Here is a 26,813-nt window from a genome sequence, read left to right as displayed (position 1 = left end):
AAGCCTAGCATAAATCGAAGGCAAAAAAAAGGGAAAAGAAATAAAATTAATAAATACTGTAATAAAATAGGTAATGGCAGCGCTGGGAAAAGCAAACAGCCAAGAAACTGGAGCAAATTTAGCCATACATTTTGTGACTCAATCATAGAAATATTGTTTGTGGCCTACACATACAAATGTCTATTTGTAGGAGAGTGTATGCGCCCGCTTGCCACAAAATCGAACACATGACACATCCCACCATGCAAAACATGAGAAATAGGCAACAATCGTCAATGGCAATAAATTGGCGACTCACCGATTTATTGCTGTGGTGACAAATCGACAACATCACTTCGTTCATGTCAATTTTGAATAAAAAAGTTCTCAAAAATTCCGAAACTTATGAATATGGCGTCAATAGTATTGGCCAAAAGCATCTAAATTATGCCCAAGGACAAGATTGAAAAAATAGAAAGTCGCACAGCGAGAAAATGAATTAATTCCGATTGTAAGTTGCAATTTAGTACAAAAAAATAAATGAAGTATTAAAAAGAATAAAATTATTCCAAAAATCGCCTGAAGCGATAAGAAAAGGACTCATTCAGGTAATAAGAAAACGACTCGTCCAGGCGAGTTGCCTTCGGCGGACGTTTTAGAGCAACCGGTAATAGGAAATCGATTCGATGGCAATATTACCGGCAATAAATTTGTTTCCGAGGGCGACACGTTTTCTTATTGCTGGCAACACAAATTGTTTGGTGGGATTGGTTGGCAATCTAAGTCGTTGTGGCTGCCAGTTGTCAGTTGCCAAGTCAATTTCGTTGCCAATCAGCTGTTCAAATTGCCACAGCCAACGACAAGCGCACCGACACTTGCCTACATATATATGCACGTGAGGTGTTTGCTTTGCTGCCACAATTTATACATACTCGTAGCCCCTAGATACATATGTATGCATGTATGTATTTTTTTTATTTCATGCCACTACTCACCGTGCACCTTGAGCGTCGCCAACACAGATTCTCGTACGCCCACAGGATTCTTGGCAATGCACTGATATTGACCCTCGTCACTTTGACGTGCATCCTGTATGGCCAGATTACCGCCATCGACTATGCGTATACGCTTCGTACTATCCAAATCTAATTTCTGGCCACCTTTCTTCCATGTGACCGTCGGTTCGGGTAAGCCGCGCGGTGCGGCACATTCCAGCAACGCTGTGTTACCCTGTGCAATGCGAGTATTCTGTGGTTCCAGACGGAATTCGTCGCGCAGCACTGAAAGCAAGTAAGAGGATAAATAAAAATTAGTTTCTTTTTCATTCGGTTAAAAGGTGTTTAAATAAATTGTGGGGGAAAAATGTGTGCGTGAAATGTTAAACATGCTGTGGGTGCTTGGGAAACGAAGGATTAGACGTTAGCAAATTGTGTGAGAGACGATTAAGAAATGCCAAGAATACCAGAAAAAATGGCGAGACAGTTGAGAAAGGTCTTTGAGGGAGCTGAATTAATATGGAAGATATTGAAATGCTTGCCGTCTATGTTCGTCGTTAAAAGCTTTAAATAAGTGTTGTGGGAACTAGACGAAAGTGTTGAAAATTCAGTATTAATTACAGAAGGAAAACGGAGTAAATATAAAATATTTGGTTACTATATAGGATTTCCATCTTAAAAATATTGAGTTTCTTGAAGAAGAAGAAGGGAAGTCAAAATTTGAAAAAAGAAAGTCCTTCCAAATGCTATGGCATTTCTAATACATATACCATTTATGGGACCACATTAAGAATTTGGCTTTGCAAATTGAATTTGGTTTGGCAAATTATTAGGCGAATCAGTTACATATGTACTTAAATGGGTTGGGTTAGAAGTTAAACATGATTTTCATTTGATTTTATTCATTTAGCCAGGTCCAGTCGAAGATTTTTCATAACCACTTGGGGAAAAGTTCAGGAATATTTCCATATAATTTCGTGACTAGTTTCAAAATGTTCCCGAACAAGTCCCGAAATGGTCAGGAAATAGTCCGGAAGTGTATTCGACTTTTGCATAACCACTCCGGGAATAGTTCAGCACAATTTCAGAACCATTTCGTGACTTGTTTCGAACTACAACAAAATGATCCCGAACTAGTCCCACACAATTGTCCTGAAGTGGTTCTAAAAAAGTCGTAAACTTGTCCCGAAATGATCTCGAAAAAGTCTTGAAATACTCCCGTTCCAAAATGATTCCAAACTCGTTCCGAAATGATCCCGAACAATTCCCAAAACGGTCCTGAAATAGTCCTTTACACGTCAATGAACGGTCCCGAAATAATCCCGAAATAGTCCCGAAATCGCATGCAAGTAAATCGCCACTTTCCCGGACGGAGCTATTTGCAACCAAATCGAATTTGTTTAAGTAGTGAAAAGCGCTTCCGGATAGACATACATTGCAGTCAGACCGAAATAAATTTAGTTTGGGACTCTAGGACTGAGGATACTGATGAGTTCGCCAGAGAGGGTTCTTCATTGACCCAAACGAAAGATCGTTTCTAGCCATTCGAAACTATGTATTTCTATGCAGTGAAACTTTTCTCTATGTTCCGGATGAGATCAGGCTGTTGCGCACTCGAACTCGTGTGGCACATAACGACCTGTTACGAAAATCATTCCCTGACGTTGCGAAGCTGTTAGCGATCCTTACTAAGCACTAACTAGTGGGCATGCACTCTTGAAGACTGGGCATTCCAGTAGCGTGTATGACGGTGGGGGGCTAATTTTTTCAAAAAGAGGAAAATCCTTCATTACGAAACAAAAGCGTACGATTAGTTAGAGCTCAAAAATTAAAAATCCACCTTAGAGATATTCCGGTTTGTTTAAAGTGCAGTAGTCTTCAACTCAAGTAGTCGAAGAATATTTGAGCTTTCGTGCAAAAAAAAGCCAACAAAACAGAGAACCAGAATAATAGTTAGTTCATGGTGGAGTTTTAAAAAAGTCACATACATTTTCGTAAAATTATAAAAGTCTCGAAAATAATTACCCTGTATTTAAATGTACTAGTTGTAAACTACCAGTATGAACCGCATGCCCAACTAGTCAGCCAACTATCTTTTTTGCATGCAATCAACTGGTATTTTTAACATGGGGATGTCCTACGAGATGGCAATCGTCAGATTTCGGTCAGAAATATACCAGTCTTATACGAGTTCAAAATAGGCCGAAAAATACTAGGCCAATTATGGACCAAAACCACTACTTTGGGAGTCAAAAATGGAAAAAATGATGAAATATATATGTGTGAGAAATTTTTTTTAAGTCTTCGATAACTATTATTTTGAGACTTAAAGTATAAAAACTTTTCATAATAATTATTACCGAGATACGGTTTTTAAGTCTTCAAAGACTTTTAGTGTGAGATCTGTATTATAAAAGTCTTTCCATAATCATTTTTAGTGAGAAAAAATTGTTTAAGTCTTTAAGGGCGGAACATGTTCAGCACCGTTTTGGGACCAGCTCGGAATCATATCGGATTGTGACTAGTTCGAAAACAATTCGGGACTAATTCGGAAGTGATCCCGAAGAAGTACCGAAAATATAACGAAAATGCACGGAAAGAGTACCGAAAATATGCCGAAAAGGAACTGAAAATGTACCGAAAAGGTCCTGAGCTATGTAGCCCCGAATTGGTACTGAACAAGTTCCGTCCTTTAAGACTTAAACAAAAGCTCTCACTCATAGTTACTTTAAAAAAGCTTTTTAAAATATAAGTCTACCAATAATTGATTCGAAAAATTTGTATCTTACTAAAATAGTTATTGATTCATCTTTATTATTTTCCTTTGTAATAGTTATGCCTCTGCAATAAAAGTCCAATAAGAATAAACCAACCAATTGAATTTAATACATTCAGCATCAAGGATATAACATTTTTAAAAAGATTTCGTTTAAATATTTTTCGCATTTAGGGCTGGATATTTTCGCGGCTGAATCCAAATTTTGGACCGCGATTCAAAGGTCGACTCTTTATTTTATTTTACTTCAACTACCCGACTATAAATTGGGCACATTAAGTAAATTTTTTCTTGTTAACCTAAATATGTTGTTATTGGAAATTAAATAGTTACATTTCTTTGTAAAATGAGCAAAAGCTAAGTTACAGCTACACTTTAGAATTAAAAAATTAATTGAAGAATATCGGTCTAGTTACAGTTGTCAGTATCTTGCAGCGGAATAATTAATCAAATCACAGCTAACATGCTGGAGACCTCATTCACATTCAAACATACACATTCACTAACATTTCCACCCTTCACAAAGCATATCCACCAGCACAACTGAATCGGAATCGTTAATTAATGTCAGCCAAAAGTTTTAACCTTCATTTTCAGGAAATAGACGAGCAATTGCGCACAATTTCATGACTGTGAAAGAAGTAGGGTGTAACGAATAGAACACTTAGTAGCGTAATAAATATACAGTGCCGAACAGAAGTATTGGCACAGTGAATTTTTCGCAATATATGCAAAGTTCTTTATTCTAATTTATTTCCGATAATTTTTTATAAAAATATTGTTCATTCTACACCAGAAAACATAATAATAAAATCCCTAAACTTTGTACAAAACTCAGGAAAATTTATTAAATTTGCACACTAATTTGCAACTTTTTATTCAGATTTTTTGGAAAAATTCTAAGTACGCAGTTTTATAGCCCATTCAAATTTAGTGTAACAAAGTGCAAGTTTAAAGTTGCTAGAAAATTGCGTTGATTTTTGTCAATTTTTTTAGTGGAAGGTGTTGCTCATTTTCTCCATACAAAAAATAATTGTCGAATTACTTTGTATGGAAGAACTTGCGCGAAAAAAACTACCAAAAATCAATGCGATTTTCTATCGACTTCAAACTTGCACTTTGTTATACTGAATTTGAATGGGCTATAAAACGGCATACTTAGAATTTTTCTAAAAAATCTGAATAAAAAGTTGCAAATTAGTGTGCAAATTTAATAAATTTTCCCGAGTTTTGTACAAAGTTTAGAGATTTATTATTATGTTTTCTGGTGTAGAAAGAACAATATTTTTATAAAAAATTATCGGAAATAAATAAGAATAAAGAACTTTGCGCATATTGCGAAAAATTCACTGTGCCAATACTTCTGTTCGGCACTGTACATATAGTATATGTATATGTGTGTGTGTTTATATGAATACAAACTTTAGTCTGTTATAAACTGAAAGATGTTGCTAATAGAGCCGACATCAATTTGAACTTTTTGGCGAACTTTAGAGATTTGGCAATTAACGTAATTGGATGCAGCAAATGAGTTAAAAGCGCATGCCGAGCCAACGTTTGTGCTAAAATTAATGTGTGATGAATAAGCACATACAAAAATATACATGCATACACATGTATGCGTAATAGACAATAATGTATACATACAAGTTTTAGTTGAATCGCCGGGTACATAGCTTTTGATTAGAGCAAAAGTTTAGCTTTATAGTTTTAAGCACTTAAGCATCGCAATTGTGTGCGTAAATTATCTTTTGTATGTAGTAATTACTTAAATTTATACTACATGTAATTTACAAAGCTTGCCAACATTATCATCAAATTCTTAATTGCTGCACATGCAAATGGTAAATACTTACTTCAAACTTAGGATACTTTCATCGAAGGCACGTCGCAAGTCTAGTGGCCTTTTATATGTTACATTCTCAGACGGAATTTTGACACTAAGCAGTCTACTCGTATTTTTTGCTTTTTTAATTTTGTCTAATTGTACTGCTTTTAATGAGCAGTGACGAGTTCAGCGCATCAGTTCAAAGGAAACTTGTCCGCTTTACATCGTGCTTGAATTAGTTGGAGTTGATCTGCCCAAAGAGATTGCAATAGGGCTTAGCAAATAGATTTTTTTAAGTGCAATGGAGATAGTATATAATTGTAAGCAAGCTGGCCAAACAGATACGTTATTTATGAAAAACTAAGTTATTTGTGGATCCTACATACGACTGAAGTCAACCTTTTTTTCCTGTTACCCGTATAGCTCAACGAAGGAGTATTTTCCGGTATAATAATTAACAACTATCATTTTTTATTTTAATCTTAACCTTAATTATGATCTTAATCCCTAACTTAATCTTAATCCTTTATCTTAATCCTAATCGTAACTTTAATCTTAATCTTAATCTTCATCATATTTATGATCAAAATCATAATCTCAATCTTAATTTTAATATTTATCTTTATCTTAATCGTAATCATAATCCTAATCCTAATCTTAATCATAATCATAATCTTAATCTCAGTTTGAATTTAATTCATAATCTTAATCCAAATCGTAACCTTTAGCTTAACCCTAAACTTTATCTTAGTCTTTTTCTTAATCTCAATATTAATATTAATCATAATCATAATCTTAGTGTTATTCTTAATCTTAGTCTTAATCTCAGTCATAATCTTAACCTTATTCTAAATAATAATCCTAATTTGAATCATAATCATATTCATAATCTTATTTTAATCTTAATCTTTATCTTAACCTTAATCTCAATATTATTCTTATTCTTAATCTCGATCTCAGTCTTAATCTTAATCTTATTCCAAATATTATTCTTAGTATTAATCATAATCATATGCATAGTCTTATTTTAGTCTTAATCTTTGTAATAATCTTAATGTTATTCTTAATCTTAATCTAAATATTATCTACTCTTAATATTAATTTTAATCTTAATCCCAGTCTTAATATTAATCTCAATATTCCTCTCAATCTTAATCTCCACCTTAATCTTAAACACGGTTTTAATCTTAATCTTAATCCTAATATTAATTCTATTATTAATCTCAATGTTAATCATAATCTTAATCTCAATTATAATCTTAGTCTTAATCTCTGTCTTAATCTTGTTATCTCTAACTAAATCTTAATCTTATGCTACAACTTAATCTTAATATTGATATTGATCTTAATCTTATACTTATTCTTAATCTTCCCCAACTACCTACGCCTTCGGCGACTTCTTCTGAAGTTTTTTCGTTTCATTGTTGTTTGAAATTAGAGCTTAACGATTGTGTCCTTTTTGCGTTATACCAAAACGATGGAAAATAATTTTCACTTAAAAAATGTATCTTAATAACTGGATCCAGGAAATATCTTCGACTTGAGGATAGAAGATAGCTACTGTCATTTCTGCAATAGACTCTCTAGTCAGCGAGCCTGGGGGCATTATTCCTGCCTAGTCGTGTTGTTGGCGGAAGTATATCTACGCTAATTTTGAGAGTATTTCTGCAGGTCAGGGTGGCTTTAATACCGAAGGTCTACAAAAGATCCTCCCGATTTCCAATTAATAGCTCAATACGCATACACGAAGCAAAGCAGGTTGGTTGAAACCGCCTTTAAAATGATCTTGAAGTCGACAGAAAATATCTATTCATAGGTTAGGAGTCGAAATCGACCTAAAAAATTTATGTACCGCATGCTTTGCAATAGAACTGCCCTAGCTATTCAGCTTAGAATTAGCAGGGGAATGCTGCAGGGTGGCATGTTCTTGCCTCTCTTTTGGATTGTGATTTAGAGAAGACTGCGCACAGTGGTTCGGATAGCAGATCTAGCTGGACGAAAGTAAATTTTTTTTGTTTTTAATATACATACAATACATTCCTGACAATACATTCAAATAGAAATTGCATTTATTAAAGTATAACATATAAAAACAAACAAGAAAAGGTAAGTCAACGCCGCCTATTTGAGAACTCTATTTTAAAGGCAGAAATTTAACTTAAAAGATTGCTAATTGCACTCACAAATATTTCCATAATTTCAAATTGACTTTATAAACAAAAAATTACACTTATTCCGCTATAGATTCAGAGGTCTTAACGCAATTTATGTCCACATTGGTATAAGCAAATTTATTCTGAAAAATCGTCGTTTTGATTAATTAAAAAAATAAATTAAAGAGTAGGAAAAGTAAAGGCCGCCGAAGGCCGTTATAAAACCACTTTCATATCATTCTTTACACCTTCGCAAATGCAGGGGGTGAGTTCGATAACCAAGTCTAACCAATTGGCTTAGATATTTACATTTTAGTGACGGTATCTCAAATCTCAAAATTCAAAAGTAATTATTAACAGGAATGTATCTGAATATTTCCGTAAATATTATTTATTATTTATTATTATTATTATCAACAAACAAACAGGACGCTTACAGACTATATGACAAATATATACATACAATAAGGGAAACCCTTATGACAAGTGCCTTATGAGTAAATTCTTAAAAGTAAACTTTGAGTAAGAAAAACCGAAGTTTAAAGATGAAGAATAAGCATTAAATTGGGAGAGAGTCCTCCTTAAAGGAGCATTCATACCATAAACAGTTTTAACAACACCCACAAAAAACAATTCATTACAACGAAGAATACGTGAGGGAACATTAAAACGAATTTTCATAAGGCAACCTATAGAGCCTACAATTATGTCAAAGACAAAGCACATCGATAACAAAGTACGCTTGGACTCTAAGGACATGAGGTTTAACAACAAACAACGAGAACGATAGGATGGAATAGGGTCTACAAATTTCAACGGACGCAAAGCAAAGCGTATAAAAGCCCTCTGAATAGACTCCAATCTGTTCACATGAACTGTATGAAAAGGTCTCCAAACAAATACAGCGTATTCTAACCTCGACTGAACTAAAGACGAATACAACAGTTTGAGAGTATAGGGATCGGAAAATGACGAGCAGTTGCGACGAATAAAGGCCAACATCGCGAATGATTTAGAAACAATAAAGTTTATGTGGGTGGTGAAGGTGAGCTTGGAGTCAAAATAAACACCCAAGTCTTTAAAATCAGTAATTGAATTTAGCGGGACATTCGAAAACCAGTAAGAGGTTGGAACAATACTAAATAATCACTGTTGCAAAATAGGTATAATGACATTTACCAATATTGAGGGACAAACGATTACGCGCACACCAACAGTACAAATTATCAAGCTCACCCTGGAGAATAAATGAGCCTTCTATATTTTTAATTTCATAGTATATCTTCAGGTCATCCGCATATAGAAGAAATTTACACTTTGAGAAACAGGAAGATATATCATTAATAAAGATAACAAATAATAACGGACCTAAGACACTTCCCTGGGGAACACCAGAGGAGGAGACAAAAGAATAAGACGATACATTATCAAAACGAACAACACAGCGTCTGTTATACAGATAGGATGTGATCCACTACAGAAACTCTGAATAAAAGCCCAGGCCTTCAAGTTTAGCTATCAATATTCGATGAGGCACCCTGTCAAAAGCCTTACAGAAATCGGTATATATAGCGTCAATTTGGAATCCCTTTTGAAAGGATTCCAAACAGTCCTCTGTAAAAGCAGCTAAATTGGTTAACGTGGATCTGCCCGGCACGAACCCATGTTGGTTGGGACATAATAAATGTTTAACAGTAAATTTTATCTTTAACTATGGACTCAAACAGTTTTGAGACAGTGGTAAGCTTAGAAATCGGCCTATAATTCTCAATATAATTTTTATTACCACTTTTAAGAATTGGCGTAATAAAAGTCAATTTCCAGTCATCTAGGAAAACTCCGGCAGATAGAGACATATTAAGAATGTGCCTCAAAGGCGCAATTAGTGAAGGACAACTTTTAAATAAAATAACCGAGAGGCCATCACATCAGTGTTAGTGGATTGTTTAAGCTGGTTAATGCCATTAGCTACATCCTCGTCTGTCAACTTTAATTTCCCGAAGTTAATGGGAGTATCTAAATTTGACAAAAGATCTTCAGGAATAAAATCATTATCAGAATTACCTGAAATAAAGTTGGAAGAAAAAAAATCAGCAAAAAGATTAACAGCTTCGGAGATGGAGTTGGCTGACACCCCGTTAAGCTGGACCGATGCAGGTATATTAGAGCAATTTTTCTTTGATTCAATATAACTCCAGAAGAACTTGGGATTAGATTTAATATTGCTTTCTACGCCGCGAATATAATTCCTATACAAAGATTTATTGCTCTATAAAATATAAAATATAAAATATTGGTAAAATTAAAACTCCAAAACCATAGGCCTATGATGCTGATTTGGAGGGGAGATGTAACTGACCGCATGAGAGAGCTTGAAATTTATATTAGAGCTAATAAATATTAAATCTAAAATTCGGTTTAACTTATTAAAAAAACCATTGATTTGAGATAATTCAATACATAATAAATCATCAATTAAATATGATTCAGATAAAGTAGTAACATTTGATGGGGTGAGGAAAATATTGTTATCAATAAAGCTCCAGGAAATATTACATAAATTAAAGTCACCTAAAACACAAAGTTGGCTGTTTCCAATTTTCTCGTGGAATGCCAGTATATTGTCAACATGTGCCTTGTATATGAAATCACAGCTGGTCGGCGGAATGTAGGACACACAAGTGTACAGCACACCACAGGTGCCATGTAATTTTACACAAAGTTGATCCAACAGGGAGTTGCCATCTAGCAGCGGATAAAAAGAAGCTCGAAGATATCTGCGCGCAGCTATCAGTACACCACCACCCCTACTAACACCAGTTTTAGCAAAATCTCTGTCTTTGCGAAAAACGTCAAAGAGAGCTGGATTAAAGAACTCCGCATCGAAAAAGTTAGCATTCCGCCAGGTTTCTGTCAGAACGAAGCAGCCATAATCCAATTGTGAGCTGAGAATGTAGACACTTTTCGGATTTTGTCCTGAGTCCCGAAGTATTTTGGTGATAGATACTTATTTTCCGATCACCAGAGGTAGAATGACTTTTTACTTCTTGGGCTGCGGCTGGGCATCTTTTTGAAAAAAATCAAAAGGCCGGACAGCAACGTTGGAGGGCCAAATATCCGATGACAGAATTTTTGAGTAGTCAGATTCTGAAACTCCAAGCTTGAAATTAATGTGCTTAATACTTTCCAAATCAGAATCCTTCTTGACCAGTTTATAGCATACAATTGTCTTCTTATCGATAGCTGCATATTTAGCCACATAGCCAATGATGTCATCAGTCCTTACAGTAGGCAAAAACGATGATAAGTGCAGCCATTTGCGGCGAACCACAACTCCCTGCTCCGAGTTCTCATTTGACCCAAATACACACCGCCTATGTCTCTTATGAGTACGCTTTTTATCCATAGCGGACAACTGTGCATTATTTACTCGCGCATTGTTAGTTGCGTTTTTCGCTTGTGCATTGCTCAACCTAGCATTGTTCGCCAAAGCCGCAGCAGCGGCATCCGTAGCGTTAGCGGGGCCAGCAGTTGGTGAACAGTACAAGCAGGCGAAAGAGATGAAGCAGAAAAACCGATGTTATTACCAGGAGTAGTTGGCGATCGAGTAAAAGCAACAGCAGCAGAAAAACCGGTATTAGTATCAACTACATCAAGAGCGGTATAACCAGTATTTATACCCGGCGCATCAGAAACACAATGCATTTCAGAAATTTTTCGTACTGCCACGGTGTAGGGGTTGTGTGTTAAAACAGAAAAATACTTGGAGTTATAAAAACTTTGGTTATGTAAGAGTTAACAAAATAGTAACTCGCGAATTTTCTGCTTTCTGAAATTAAAAAATTATACAACAGGCTTAAAAATCTTTAAGCGCTGTTATACAATTTTTTCTGAAATTAATTTGTGTTTCTTGCTGTGATCTTAAATTTTGGTCATGGTAAATATAATCTTAAGAAGTGAGTTGTTTGACATTTGGAGAAGTGTTGCTGAAACTTCTAACTAAAAGACAACAAGGTGTCCGTGATTATGTGATTAGTAAATTGAAAGAAATATCTGGTGAAAATGCTCGTTCCGAAGTAAATAAAGTAAATGACTTTAGATTCGTAATCAGCAACCCAGAAAACCCCCAGATACCCAGTTACATAGAAATTACCGATTTTTTTAAATTTTCGTCCGCCATATTGCATCCGCCATTTTGAATTTTTGGTAAATGACTTTAGATATGTAATCAGTGACCCAGAAAACCACAGATACCCAGTTTCATATGAATCTACCGATTTTTTTTTTAATTTCGTCCGCCATATTGGATCCGCCATTTTGAATTTTTGATAAGTGACTTCAGATTCGTAATCAGAGACCCAAAAATCCCCTAGGTAAGAAGTGGTGTAAAGATCCATCAACCAGTATTTGTCTAAATAGTTTCGTCCAGCTAGATTTGCGATCCGAACCACTGTGCTGCGCTAGCCAGAAAGCTGGAGCGGCTACAATGGACCGGCCTCATTGGAATCATTGGGCACTTAGGGCCGGTTACTGCCAAGTTGATTGATAATAAGGATCAGCGCGTGGCTAGACTGGTACTAACGAGCTCTTTCTTAACTCACTACTAACTAGGGGAGGACATGCTGAACTCTTACTTTCGGTAGGTACATATTCATGCACTGGTATCTGTTACGTTGCACTTTGGGCTTAATCCTTTCTAAGCTTGTATGCTTGGTTCATGAACTGCTTCCTGCCTTTCTAAATCATTTCGCTTGTCCACTTTAGCGCGGAGGGAGGTGCTCATTGACGAAAATGAAAGTGCCATCAGGAGCTATTCTTCTAGGACAATATTTCCGATTTCCTCCACTGCTGAGGTATGTTGCTTCTGAATCGCCAACAGCTTCTTTCTTTGCCAACCGGTTGATTTACAGCAACGGGTAGGACATGCAATAACTCTAGCAGAAGTGTGACCGCTACTGACACGCTGGAGTTAATAAGTTCTTTATCGTGCCCACCGATGGGGGCAGTTATTTTTTCTAGCGACCTTTGGATCAATATCCCGACCCTTTCACAACACCCGTTGCTCGGCTTCCTACCCTGATCTGCTGCTGCGACCCGAGATTAAGATGCTGATTAGCAGGAATGCAGAGGTTCACCATCTGAGCTATGATCTTTTCCATTGTTCAATAAGGGCTTCGAAACCCCAACAATTTTCTGGTTAGATTTTAGAGTCCTCAGAGAGAAAGACGTATTAAATACTTAAATATTCTCGCAGTCTGCCTCGGATTTAAAATCCTTGCAATGACAACTCATCATCATTAGGTTGCTCTTAATAAGCACTTCAATCAATAATTGATTTTTCTGGTGTAAAAATTTAATCATCGCAGAAATACATACGTCTGCGTTGGCTTAACTATGCCGCCGTCAGACGCAGATGTGTGTACAGAGATATGCATGTGTATGTATTTACGAAAACGTAGAAACACTGCTCTATGACTTTCTCGACATAGAGAAAGCTTTCACAACGTCATCTACAGGGCACCTAAAAAGATAGATGTCCAACCAACTATTTGCAGATGAGTAGCAATTCTGTTCCAAACAGAAACCGGACTAAACGACAACGTGGTACAGTTGTTTTCGACATAGCGAAAGGCAGGCCGTCAGAACTAAACCTGGAAGTGTGTCAAAAGTGAGGGTGGGGGGTTAAACCTGCAAGTTTTTTTCGAAAATTAATTGATGAGGTAAAGTCCTGAAAATTTGGAGATAACATAAACAAGTAGGCGCTTATATTGCGAAAAATTTGGCAGCAATTATGTCACTAGGTACACTTCTGACAATTTATATATCTATAATATAACAAATGATCAAAATTTGTCGATAAATACCAAAATTTATGGAGCTATCACAATTAATGGAGTTAAAGGAATTTATAAAGTTATCTAAAGTTTATCGAGTTATCGATTTAGTGTAAAATTTCTGAGTTATCGAGATTCTTCGAGTCCTCTAAACGCACAGTTATCAAAATTTGTCGATTTATCGAGTTTTATTGAGTTACCGGATTTCAACGTTTTTGAAATTGATTGAGGTATCGATCTCATTTGACAAAGACTTGACACTTAATCTTGCCCGTTCTTGCATTTGACACTTATTTGCACGTTATCATTTTTATTTATTTTTTTTTTGCTTTCCAAACCGTTTAACCTAACCGAAACCCCGGCTCAAAGATCAAAAATCACTTTGACGAACCAATCCAAAAGTGCAAAAACGGTTCGAACCGCTGAACCGAATCGACCAAATTTTTCATCCGGTTCACGTCTCTGCTTATAACTTTTAAAGCATTTAACGAATCACTTAAGAATTTATTCTAACTCACTAAAAGTTTTTCCCAACATTTTCCTACCACTCCCCTCTGATTAAATCGTATTAATCTAACATTTTGCTAAAATTCATGAAAACTTAAAAAACCATTTCCCCTTTTTATCTTTCTTGTATGAAATAATTTCGTTCGGTTCGATTTTCTGAAAAGCAGCAATTGGCTAAAGAAATAGAAACTTTGCCAACGACTTTGTGAATTAATTGAAATTTCAAAAGATTTACTCTCATTACTTTTGCGCACGTTGATGTCTTTCAGAACAATTTTTGTTGTTTTTGTTTTTTGTTTGGTGTTTTAACTTTCATTAGTATTGGTATTTTATTTTTTTTCCCCTTCATCTTCTTCGGTGAATGTTGCCATGACTTCTGATGGTATTCGCTAGTAATTTACTCGAGAAACATCCGTCGCGTAGACTCTTCTGTGGCCACGTACATACATTGTGTGTTAATTGGTTAAAATGGAATTGAAAGTCAGAAAGTGTCACTAATTGCGGATGTCAAACACAAAAAATAAAAGGTAGATCAAGGAATTATAAGCCAAACAAAAAATAGAAACCAGCAAATAAAGAAAAAGTATCAAAAGTTCTAAAAACTTATAAATGCCAAATATATAACCATCTGTACATTAACACATACCTTCACATAAATGTGTATTAAATTAAGCTAAGCTTAAGGAATTTTAAAAATAAAAGGACTTCAATAGTGAGATTAATAAAAGACACGCATTCACTACAAAAAAAAAATAACTTTATCAAAAGAAAAACATGTTTGCCTTGTCTTGCAAGTTGGATAGTATTGCAATTAGTTTGCTTGGGACTTTGTGTGACCAGAAATTTAGCAACGGGATGGATGTCATCTCGTGAGGAAATGTTTTAAGTCCTAATAAGCACGCACTTCCCAGGGCATGCCGGTTATTACCTCTGAATTCCCAACCGAGATTTTGTGTCCGCTGCCCTTCTTATTCTATAAGGCTTGTCTAAGACTTAGTTTCATAAACAAGGGTTGGCCCCTGGCGGAAGTTGTGCTCATTCCCAAAGCGTGGTAGACCGCCCCATTTGAAGCCAAGCGATTTCGACCGGTAAGCCTTACTTCTTTCGTGCTGAAGGTTATATCTAGAAAGCCTTATGTACTTGGCGATCCGACAGGAAATCAACATAAATATACTTTATAGCTTTCAACATGCCTCCTGAATAGGTACGTCTGTAGAAGAGTTGTGAAAAATACATTAAATTTTTTAATGCATAGCATTTTAATGTAAATGAAAAGAATTAATGCATTAATTTTTTATATTTAATGTAAATGAAAATTTGAATGCATTAATTCCGAAAAAATAATGCTAATGATTTTTTACAACGCTTTTATCAACTTGCAATGTTGTGTTCCAGAAACTTTCAATGTTGTGGATCCAGAAGCTTTCAATGTTGTGTGTCCGACACCAAAGCAAAGCTTTGAAAAGCTCCTATAAAAAAGCATAGTGAATAGGGCGAGGTAGATGACATCTAGATGTCGCCCTATGTACTACGTTTGCTACACCGGAAATAGCCATTTCTTTAAATAAAATTAGTTTGACTATTGTCAACTAAATCGAATGCTTTGTAAGTGGAGAGACTTGTGGACCACTTGAGGTATAGGTGGATCAGTTGGTAACCACTTTGGGACCAGTTGGTAACTAGTTCGTGAGACCAGTTGGGGCCAGTCCTGGAACCAGTTGGGAACCAGTTTGGGACTAGGCCGAAACTACTTACCTTCGGATCAGTTGGGGACCAGTTGGTCTTTTTAAGCTCCTGTGGCCGTTTTAAGGGTAATTCTTGGGGTCCTGCAATGCCGCTCGGGGTTTCTGCCTGGTAATTTTGGGCCGGGTTGCCTGTTTTGGCGGATTGTTGTGCTGTGTGCCGCGTATTACGTGTACCGGGTACCACTTTCTCGAGCGAATTGCTCTGGGGAACCTGTTGTGTGAGTTGCTGGCTTTTTGGCTAGACTTTGAGGAGGGTTTAAACGCGCATATCGGCGGAAATAGACGACACGCCATTTCTTTAAATAAAATTAATTGGTGCTCGTTTGTATGTACATACATATGTAAATGCATGTGTGTGCACCTTTCTATTATTATCGTTGAATTATTTTAATATCTATTGCAAAATTTTATTCAGACAGGACTAAAAAGTAGAAAATAAATAATATAAAAAAAACTTTTTAATATACAACGCTTTTATAAATGGACTAAAAAGTAGAAAATAATACTTCTCAGTCCCATAGAATTTGTTTTGATAACTTTTGATTTTGAAATTTTAGCAAAAGTCGTTATAAACAATCTATGAAATTGAAAATGAAAAGCGTGGGGTGCATGTAATACACTTGAATTGATATGAAAAGTAATATATGAATGTATGTATGTGGGTATTTGAATAACGACCGCTTAAGATCGATTTCAAAGTTCTACTTTCGCTGTAGAAATTTTAGGTCTACGTTATGTAGTTTGACTATTGCCAATTAAATCGAATGCTTTGTATTGCATGCGCTCCACGTTTTTCATTTTCAATTTCATAGATTGTTTATAATGACTTTTGCTAAAATTTCAAAATCAAAAGTTATCAAAACAAATTCTATGGGACTGAGAAGTATTATTTTCTACTTTTTAGTCCATTTATAAAAGCGTTGTATATTAAAAAGTTTTTTTATATTATTTTTTTGTTGTATTAACATTAAAATGTTTAAATGAATGCTATTGCAATAATTTATTGCATTAAAATTATAACAAGCATTAAAAACCCATTAACTAATTTTATTTTGAAGTAAAAATTCTTTGCTGACGATGAGGGTAGAATTTTAAGGACAAAAAAGATAGTGACGGACGTTAAGACTGGTTTTCACTATGTCAAGTTTAATGGCATTTGTCTTTAAATAGGTAAAAACACATTGTCAAATGTAACTAAAAAACGGTTTATTGATTGATTTAGATCAGAGTAGGTCCTCAGTCGTGTACATGCGCTGCTAAATTGGCTATCTGTCCGTTTTTTGCTCATAATATATGTATGTAATCGGTATGCATCAACAATCAACATAAAAATCTACAAAAGCACTCTGAGTTCCATGCACATTGGCTTTTATTTTCATAAAACATCTAACAATGTTCAGAGGAATTTTTCTACAAATACACATAATATAATGAAGCTGAAAAAATTATTAGTAATTATTCCAAGTCCTTCCAAAAGAGGTTATTTATACTTCACTATAAAAAAATTTAATGGTTTTTAATAATGCAAACGAGCAAAAGTATTAAACATTTTAGTGCACTCAAAATTTTTCATTAGCATTAGCTTTGATAATTTAATAGAAAAAAATTTCATTAGCATTACATTTTTCAGAATTAATGCATTGAAATATTCATTTGCATTAAATTTCATAAATTAATGCATTAATTTTTTACATTAAGATTACTGCTTTAAATACCATTAATGCATTAAAAAATTAATGCATTTTTCACAACTCTGGTCTGTAGATACAGCTTTGCATGGTATTGTTAGCACCATCGAAATTTCTGCCAGAGGCTGTTCTCCACGCCCTAACTCGCCCCGTGATGACCCTCTGGTCGAGTTTTTTTGTCGCCTTTTAGGCAGTAGAAATGTATATTCGGAGATTGGGAGGTATCCATAACAAGATACGCAAGCCACGACACCTCGTAAGGCATTGTCCTTTCCCCGTTCATTTTGAATTACGTACTGTGAAAACTCTGCTGGCTCGGTTGTAGGGTACATGTGGGCAGGCCATTACTTATGCTGATGATATTGCCCTGATGGCAGTTTGCAGCGCCCCAAGTTCTATGTGACCTGGTTCAAAGCACTTTGTGCGTCATGGAAATCTGGTCCAAAGAAGCGGACGGTAGTGTCAGTCCGGTCATGGTTCGTTACTTGAACGGCATGAAGGACAAGTTTTGAAAACTAACTTGGCGGCGCAATGTAGAAGAGCGTAGTAGGCAAGCAATAACTGCCCTGTGCGACCGTAAATCAGCGATCGGGGAAAAAAGGGATTTGAAGCCTCACATTGTGAACTGGAGTTAGGTACACAGCGGTTATACGTCCCAATTCTTTCTACGACAATTTAGTTTGGTAGTCGTCGGTGGGTAAATATGCAATAAAAAACATATCAGCAAAGGTTCAAAGGCTGGCGTGCACCTCAACGCCCACTAAAGCCCTAGAGACTTTTGTTATTGATCAAATATGTCCCGAGATGTTTTTAAACTTAGTCTTGCGAAAGTAGGACACTTGAAGGAGAAATGCTCAAATTATTATTCTCGCCATCCTGTAATCAGCTGTTTCGTTAAGGGTCTAATATGATATTCAGTCATACCGCATGAATTCCTAATGAATCGTGTCCTATGCTCCTACGCAGACGTTTCTAAGAACCGAGAGTTGGCGCTTAGCCAGCTGCAGAACTTCCTTTGTCCATCCACGGTCAACCTTTGATTTTTGTTCAGCGTTCGCTATGCCGAATATAGGCCCAATTGTTCACGTGTAGTAAAATTCATTTATCCTTGCTCTCCAAAGAGTTTCCCTGCAGGTTATCCTGCCTAGCAAATTCATAAGCCATGCAGTATTTTACAATGACAATGTGTCTTGGGAACCAAATCAGTTTGACTGGAAAGTAATCCGACAAAATCGTGAGAGAGGTAGAGTATTTGCCGACTAGTTTCGATCGCATAATGAGCGGTCCCTCTGCAGAAAATATTTGAACATTTTATCAATGGAGTAAAAATAATTAAATTTTTGGAGGCATTTTCAAATCGTTGCAGCTCACGTATATCGTAATACTTTTCGGAAATATTTTGGCGAGCATCTTAAAATACATCCAATTTTATGATTTCGATGGAAACCAGTACCGATATTTTTTTCTATGTAGTGTGATGCACCCTAGTAGACATTCATGTATATATCCTTATGCATACATATGCGACTTTGTGTATCCATGCATGTATTTATTTCATAGCAATGTAAATCTGTGCCCAAAAAACGCTTTTAATTTCCATAATTGCATAAATTTAATTCAATTTTCTAAAATAAATAAGCGAAGAAAAGTTATATACTTACATATGTGGTAGTATAAATGTGCTCGTAACTCCGCTAAAAATGTTGGAAGGAATACGCAACTGGAAACCGGCAACTGACCCAAACAAGTAAAAATCAAAAGGCATTATCTAACCAACCAACTAGGCGATCGGACAAACCTACCGACAAAATAGGAACTGAAAGAGTGAATAAAAATGGATTGCGAGGAAAAAAATTTACAGGACGAGAGAGAAGTGATAAAAAAGACACTCAACGAGACGAGTGGCAGACAAATAGACAGCCACGGGGGGAGAAAATAGGCGAACAAACCAACTAATGGGGTTATAGGCGAACGATGGAGCGCATAAGAAATAAAGGTAAAAGTGAAGGTGAAAGTGAAGGATATAGATCAAATACTGTCGTAAGTAGGGGATTTTTCCCGATTTCAAACGTTTTCGATAATATCCTGAGTTAAAATCAATGAAATAATTGAACCACGTTTAGTAGAAATCGCTAAAGTGGCTACCGAAATACACCTTGTAGTCATAAATTGAGCGGTGTCATGCAGTCTTATTTATTGTTAAGAGATTAAGAGATCTGAAATTTACCGTTAGATATACGGGAAGCGAATGTAATTTTGGTCCGATTTGAATAATTTTCAACGAATTGCTTTTCCGTACCAGGTTTATTAAGTGCACAGAGTTTGGTAGACATTGATAAATCGGTTACCGAGTTACAAATTTGTGGTCACAAGTGGGCGGCGCCATGCCCATTATCCAAAAATGTATCATAATTACGGTGACCATCCGTTCTGTTTTTTGCAGGACCGTACTGTTATTTAAAGGTCTGTCCTGCGTAGTTTTTCAAAACAGAAAACCCCCAAAATGTACTGATTTTTTCCAAGTGACCTGCCTTTGTCCCGCATTTTCTTCGACATTTTAAAATTAACTTTTCCTTATTGAAATAAAAGCAGTGTCGATAACTAATTGATAACTACATAAGGGTAAGCTGATTTTGAAGGTTCAACTAGTCAATGCGTTCTAAATATTGTACGGTTATGGACAATGGATGACGAGAAATTGAAGACCAGCATCAAATATATCGATAACACTGTTCTACAAATTTTGTGGTAATCGCTTAAGAAAAAAAATATTTTCCAAGCCAATTTTCCTTTCAAACAAGTGTTTTCGTAATTTTTTCGAAAAACGTGTTTTTGGTACATTTCGAACCTATTCGTCAATATCTCATTATCCAATCAACATAAGCGACCTACAGTCCTCTTACAAAAATACATTACTTTGCCGATTTCGATGAATATTATTATTGTTACAAGCGAACAAGATCGAAAAATTGAAATTTCAATTATTTTCTTTTTTAGAGTAAATGAAAATCTGATGAGAAATGTAGATGTTACGGAACACAATCTGCACAAAAAATATATATTTTTGCAAGGAGCCCATAAATACCTTTCGAACTGTTGTTCGTTTCATGAGATATTGAGGAATAACTGAAAAAGTACTAAAAATACGTTTTTCGAACAAATATCGAAAACACTTCTTTGAAACCATGGGTATTTTTTTCGTGTTCAACGACCCAAAGTTTGCCTAAAAATTTAATTTACAGAGGTTCGTATTTCGTGTTCAGTAATATGTAATATGCCTTATTATAATTTTGTAAATATTCATTACTAAAAGATTAATACCAATGAAGCAAATGGGATTTATGTTTAAAGTTTAAAATTGGATTAATAATTAAGAAATATACACTCTTGTTATTTGAATAGCGCATCCTTTTAATACTTAATACTTAATACTTTTGTTTGTTTAATATTCATTTGCTTAGAGTGAAAAGATGCTAAGTCCGCTTTTCATGAAAACTCATATTTTGATACAGGAGGCTAGAGAAATTATGCATCGTTTTAAAAAGGATAAAGATCCTTGTTTTAATGAAACGAAAATTTGCTAAGTCCAAAAAAACTCCGAAATTTCGATAAGTCGAAAATTGTAGAAAATCTTTTAATAAAGATCGAATTCCTCTGGTTCGTATGGAGTTTTGCTTTGCTTTAAGCAGGCGAAATGCTGTATTCAAAGTTTTGCGAAATACTTGAAGAAAATGGCTTTAGAAGTTTTTTTCCTCTCCTGCACAATTTTTGAGTTGGGACTTAGCAACTTTTCACTCTAAGCTAGCGATATTCTAAGTCTACATCCCATTTAAACAATTTTTGAAAAAAAAAAAATAAACATAGGGGCGACATTTTTTTTGTTGACGGTGCTGCGCATTTTCTTCCATATGAAAATTTTGTCAAGCATACTTTGTATGGTAGAAAATCAAACTAGTAATTTTTAGCAAAAAAAAAACCGACTTCAACTCCCATATAAAAAATATATATATATATATATATATCTCATGATCCGCTGATCGGATCTTAACGAGATTAGTATGGGACCACCTCTGAGACACTACCTTTCCGATGCAAAAAGAATTATCGGTCGCGGTCCAAAGTTATGCGGTAACATACATAAAAAAAAAAAAATAATAATATTCCGACGAACTGATAACCTCCTCCTTTTTTGGAGGTCGGTTAAATGACGAGGAATGTATATCTGTAGTATATTTTTGTTATTTTTATACTATGCAATTATATGTAGCTAAATTTTTTGAAAAATTGTCCTGCATTTTCAAAATATATTTATGGTCACCATAATCATATCAAATTTTCTGCTGAGTGGTTATCGCGATCATCGATTTTAAGTGAATTAGATTTTCAACAGATTTCTTAGCTAGACCCTAAATACGGCTCGTACCGAGTTTGGTGAATGGGCTGCTGAGATGCAGAATTTCATAATAGGTGGGCGGGGTCACGCCCATTTTCCAAAAATTGCACAATAATATTTTTTACAAAAATTCTACTTCACATGCTAATTTTGAACAATTTGCATCCAATATTTACTGAAATATCGTAGTTTTTGCATCTTTAGAAAATACCTTTATATCGGAAATGGGCGTGGTTACATTCAGATTCGCCCATTTTTAATACCAACTTACCTTGGATAAAGGGCAGCCTACATACCAAATTTCGTTGAGATATCTCGAGTTATCGTGTACACGGACAGACGTGTATATATATTTTTTTGATTTTTTTGGACTTAGCACATTTGCGTACCAATGCATAACAACAAGTAAAAACGACATTGCGGTAATTTTCTTTTTTGGTACTGATGTATTATCAGTTATACTATCTTACTGCATCCAAATCTCAATTTACATTAAAAGTGGACTTAGCACGTTTGCGAACTAAGCCAACGATATATGGATGTACATTAGGGTGGTCTAAAAAAAAAAGTCAAAATTTCATTGCTCTCATCCCCTCAGATAGTTCTATAATGAAAAAACCCCTATTTTTTATTACTTTTTTATTTTGAAATCAACAATTATTTAGATGTCCCTCAAAGCGCTCAAAGTTCTCCATGATTATATGGGGTTAAAAACCACTATTCGTAGATATGGTATAGAATTCTTGAAAATCGATATTTTTCAATTAGAAAACTGTGGTTCCCTGCAGGAGACTTCCAATCATAATGACCAATTGTTTATTTAATAAATTTTTAATACCAAAGATTTGTTATTGCTCCCTCGATTGAACTTTCTGGGGGTTTTGGCGGACCTATACTATGAAAAAATTGTTAAATAAGCAATTGGGTATTATTACTGGGAATCTCGTCGAGAGAAACAGACTTTTCCGATCGAAAAATATTGATTTTCAATAATTCTACACCATTTCTACGAAAAAGTTGTTTCCTAATATAAAATACATGGAGGACTTAAGCGCTTTGAGCCACCTCCAAATATTTTTTGATTTCAGAATAAACAAGTAAAAAGGGGCTGTCTTCGGCTATGCGGAAGCCTTCATACCTTTCATGAAAATAAAAAAGCTGTCTTTCATCTACTACTTCTTACTAAATTTTCAGCGTAAAAATATTCAATATGAAAATACTATTTATTTTTTTATAAATATCTAATAAATATTTACATCGTACATACAAATTTCCTTATGTGTTCAGTTAATTTTTATACCCGAGCGCACTTGTGCACAAGGGCATATTAACTTTGTTCACATAACGCTTGTTTGTAACAGCCAAAACGAATCGAGATAGATATAGACAAATGTATACATAAATGCTCAGAATGAATAGAGAGGTCGATTAAGCCATGTCTGTCTGTCCGCCCGTCGGTGTACACGATAACTCGAGCCAAAATTAAGATATCTCAACGAAATTTGGTATGTAGGTTTCCATTTATCCAAGGTAAGTTGGTATTGAAAATGGGCTAAATCGGACTTTAACCACGCCCACTTCCCATATAACGGTAATTTCCAGAAATACGAAAACTGCGATATTTTAGTAACTACTGAAGATTATTCACTCAAAATTGATATTTACAATAACTTTTAGACGAAAAATTAGAATATTATACATTTTTGGAAAATGGGCGTAGCCACGCCCCACTTATGGTTACATGTGTACATCTTGGTAACCGCTGCACCAATTTCTTCCAAACTTGGCACAGTTGTTGGCCTTAGCACAGCATACCAATCGGCCGACCATTTTTAAAATCGGACGATAACCACGCCTACATCCTATATAACGGTAATTTAGAAAAATACAAAATCTTCGATAAATCAGTAATTATTAAAGCAAATTTATTCAAAATTGATGCTTGCAACAATTCTTTACCAAGAAAGACGTTTATGATAAAATTTTGGAAACTGAGCGTGGCACCGCCCACTTATGATTACATATATGTATCTCGGTAACCGTTATACCAATTTGTACCAAACTCGGTATGGTTATTGTGCTTGCCACATAAAAGCAAAATGTTGAAAATAATTGAAATCGGACTAAACTTACAGCCGCTTTTCATATAGCGGTAATTTTCAGAAAAGCTTTAAACTGCAATATTTCGAAATTTAAGGACGCTAATTTACTCAAAATTGATACACCCCGGCTTACCATCTAGCGGTAGCTTTCGGAAAGGTGAAAAACATATATTTAATACTTGCGCCTTGATTTTAATGTTCGGCTCCACCCGAACTTAGACTTTCTTACTTGTTATTTTATTCTTTATTTAATTTTTATCTACTACTTTTAAATTTCAAATACATTAAATAAAACAAAAAGACTTATGATAAAGTAAATTAAGGTGTTCTACAACAAAGTGTTTAAATACAAACGTATGTGGTACATGTGAAAATATAATAACATTAATCGCCAACACTAAAAATTATCCCGTCATGGTCGCTGAATGAGGTTTCACATGTTATCGCCCTTGTTCTGTCTGCAGAAAAACTTTCCAATAACCAATCAATCGCGATTTGTTGCTTTGTAGTAGGAAGATGTTCCAGTAAGGAATGCAATCATAGTTGGCTCAAGCGCGTTCCAAGAACATCATTTGACGTAATGCGACATACAATAAAGTCTCCAACAACTATTAATTCCCCATTATTTCTATTACTCAGCTCCTTTATATCTTCTTCCAATATTCTTCTAAATGCTGGTAATGAAAAAGATGGATTTCTGTATACTACAGCGATTGCCAAGTCTGGTTTTGATATCGCCAGAAACTGATACACTTTTCCGGCTACATGATGACTTTTAATGAAACTTGTGGTAAAGCAACTTTCATGACCAGTTTTACAGTAAATTATTACTCGATTCCGTGAGCGGCTTTGTCCAGTCTCAGTTGCTCCATCGATATCCGCTGAACAAATAAGGTGGTCACTTCTAATGTCATCGATATGCTTTCTTAAGCTTCTTATGTTTTGATAGTACAATAGAAGAGTGTTATCTGGGCGCTCAGTTGCAATTTTGTAGTGCGTCTCTAATTTTTTTAATGTCCGAAGTATATTCAGCTGTGCTTGGACTACTTCGTTGCCTCCAAAAGGTCTAGGTGGAATAAAATTACCTACAATAAATAGTCCTGAAGCACTTGTTGCTCTACTGCATCCGACGTACAAAGCTGATCGGCTCATTCCCTTCTTAGTATGAATAGCAACCAATCTGTAAGTTGCTCCTTGGCTTTTGTGTATTGTTATTGCCTCTGCTGGTATTATAGGGAACTGCCTTTTTTCTATCGAGACTTGTTCTTCTATATTGGAAGGTGCGCACTACTTTTTCAATTGGTGTCCAGCTCGATTCGTGGGGGTGAGGCTTTTTGGAACGTGCTATTACTCCAATTCCTGGCTCGGAAAAGTGCATCCAAAGAATTACTGGTGTCCGTTCGGGGCCTCGATGGTCAATTTGCATTAGTCGGCCCGTAGCTCCATTTACCAAACCATCTGCAGTATTAATGTTGACCGTAATCATGAATTTGCAGAGGTTTTCAGTTGTAAACCGTAGCACATTCCTTGTGTCTCCGATATTTTAAAATTCTTAATGGCATCCAATATAACCGTTTCACTTCGCTCCGAAAGAGAGTTCGCCTTCACACTGTCTTTCGCTGTAGAGATAAACTCTTCTGTGGCGATTTTAGCCAATCTTGCAGTATTATATAGATATACATCCGCGTTGGAATAAAAAAGATGAATACAGTCGTTGGGTATCTCGTTAAAATTGGTTTCTCTTGCTTTAATGAGATCGATATCATCAGATGTCATATTTCCTTCGGACATGTTGTTGAGAGCAACGGCAAATGCCTGATCTTCTCTTTGGCGCATTATTTCGGTGAGTTCGAAGAAACGGAACAAATCCCAAAGTGGTGTGCCAGTAATTGCGCTATATGGATCCAATTGGTTTGGGGAGAAAATCCATCTGTATCCTACTGGCGAGAGTTGCTTTAAGTCGCCAAAATCAATTAATGGTATACCTCCAAAATACTCGCTAAAGCGAAATATTTGTTTTAAACAAGCATCTAAATATCCAAATATTTTGGCACCGACCATTGAAATTTCGTCCACTATTATTAACTGAAGGTCTATTAGGTTTGAATAGATAGAATTAACACTATCATTGCTGAGAGGTCGTAATTCAGTTGAGGATTGGTTTATCGGTAAGGAAAAAATCGAGTGCAAAGTAACGCCTCCAATCCCAAATGCAGCTTTTCCTGTAGGAGCACACAATAAGACTTTAATAGTCTCGGGATTACTGCCGGATAAGCTGTTTGCTCGTGTTGTCAGTGACTGGTATAAAGCGGAAATTAATCGGCTTTTTCCTACTCCAGCTCCGCCTTCGACGTATTCGTAAAAGTGTCTCTTCAGCTTCATGTTATGGTGAACATGATACAAATATTCCCGCTGTTTTCTTGAATAAGTATAGGTAGTCTTATGAGCCTGACCTCCTCCAAGTTTGGGTCCTGTGGCTCATCGCTTTGAAATACGTCGACATCATTGCCGATTTCTGGAATAGCTAGTGCTCTAAACTCTTCATCCAAGAAAGGGGTAACCTCAACCTGAACATCTTCCTCTGCTGTTTGCTGATTTAAGTTCTCTAAAATATTTTCGAGCTCACGGTCTGAGAACTTGTCGTATTTCTGCTTGTTCTCTTCAATAATTGATTTGTTGTCATTACAAACTCGTTCTATGGCAGCATCGATTAAATCAGCTGCTTCGCTACGCCAGGAATAAAATAGCATAGCCATTTCCCGAAAATAGTCTGATCGAGAAAATTCAACACTAAAACGTCTCCACCTTAATAT

At 35.5% G+C, this 26,813-nt stretch overlaps 1 protein-coding gene across 1 annotated transcript in view; it reads right to left on the bottom strand.

The window, feature by feature from the left end:
- Positions 1 to 26,813, bottom strand: part of LOC118749749 (roundabout homolog 2-like) — a gene marked incomplete at its 5' end in the record, with an annotated part of 114,738 nt that overhangs the window by 42,950 nt on the left and 44,975 nt on the right. The window contains one exon of the mRNA XM_036484530.1: positions 975 to 1,259. Coding sequence (XP_036340423.1) covers positions 975 to 1,259 — 285 coding nt within the window. The remainder of the gene's footprint in view (positions 1 to 974; positions 1,260 to 26,813) is intronic.

The sequence above is a fragment of the Rhagoletis pomonella genome, unplaced genomic scaffold (assembly GCF_013731165.1).
Source record: "Rhagoletis pomonella isolate Grant_MI unplaced genomic scaffold, Rhpom_1.0 Rhpom_scaffold_00041, whole genome shotgun sequence".
NCBI lineage: Eukaryota > Metazoa > Arthropoda > Insecta > Diptera > Tephritidae > Rhagoletis > Rhagoletis pomonella.
This window is presented reverse-complemented; position numbering and strand designations above follow the sequence as displayed.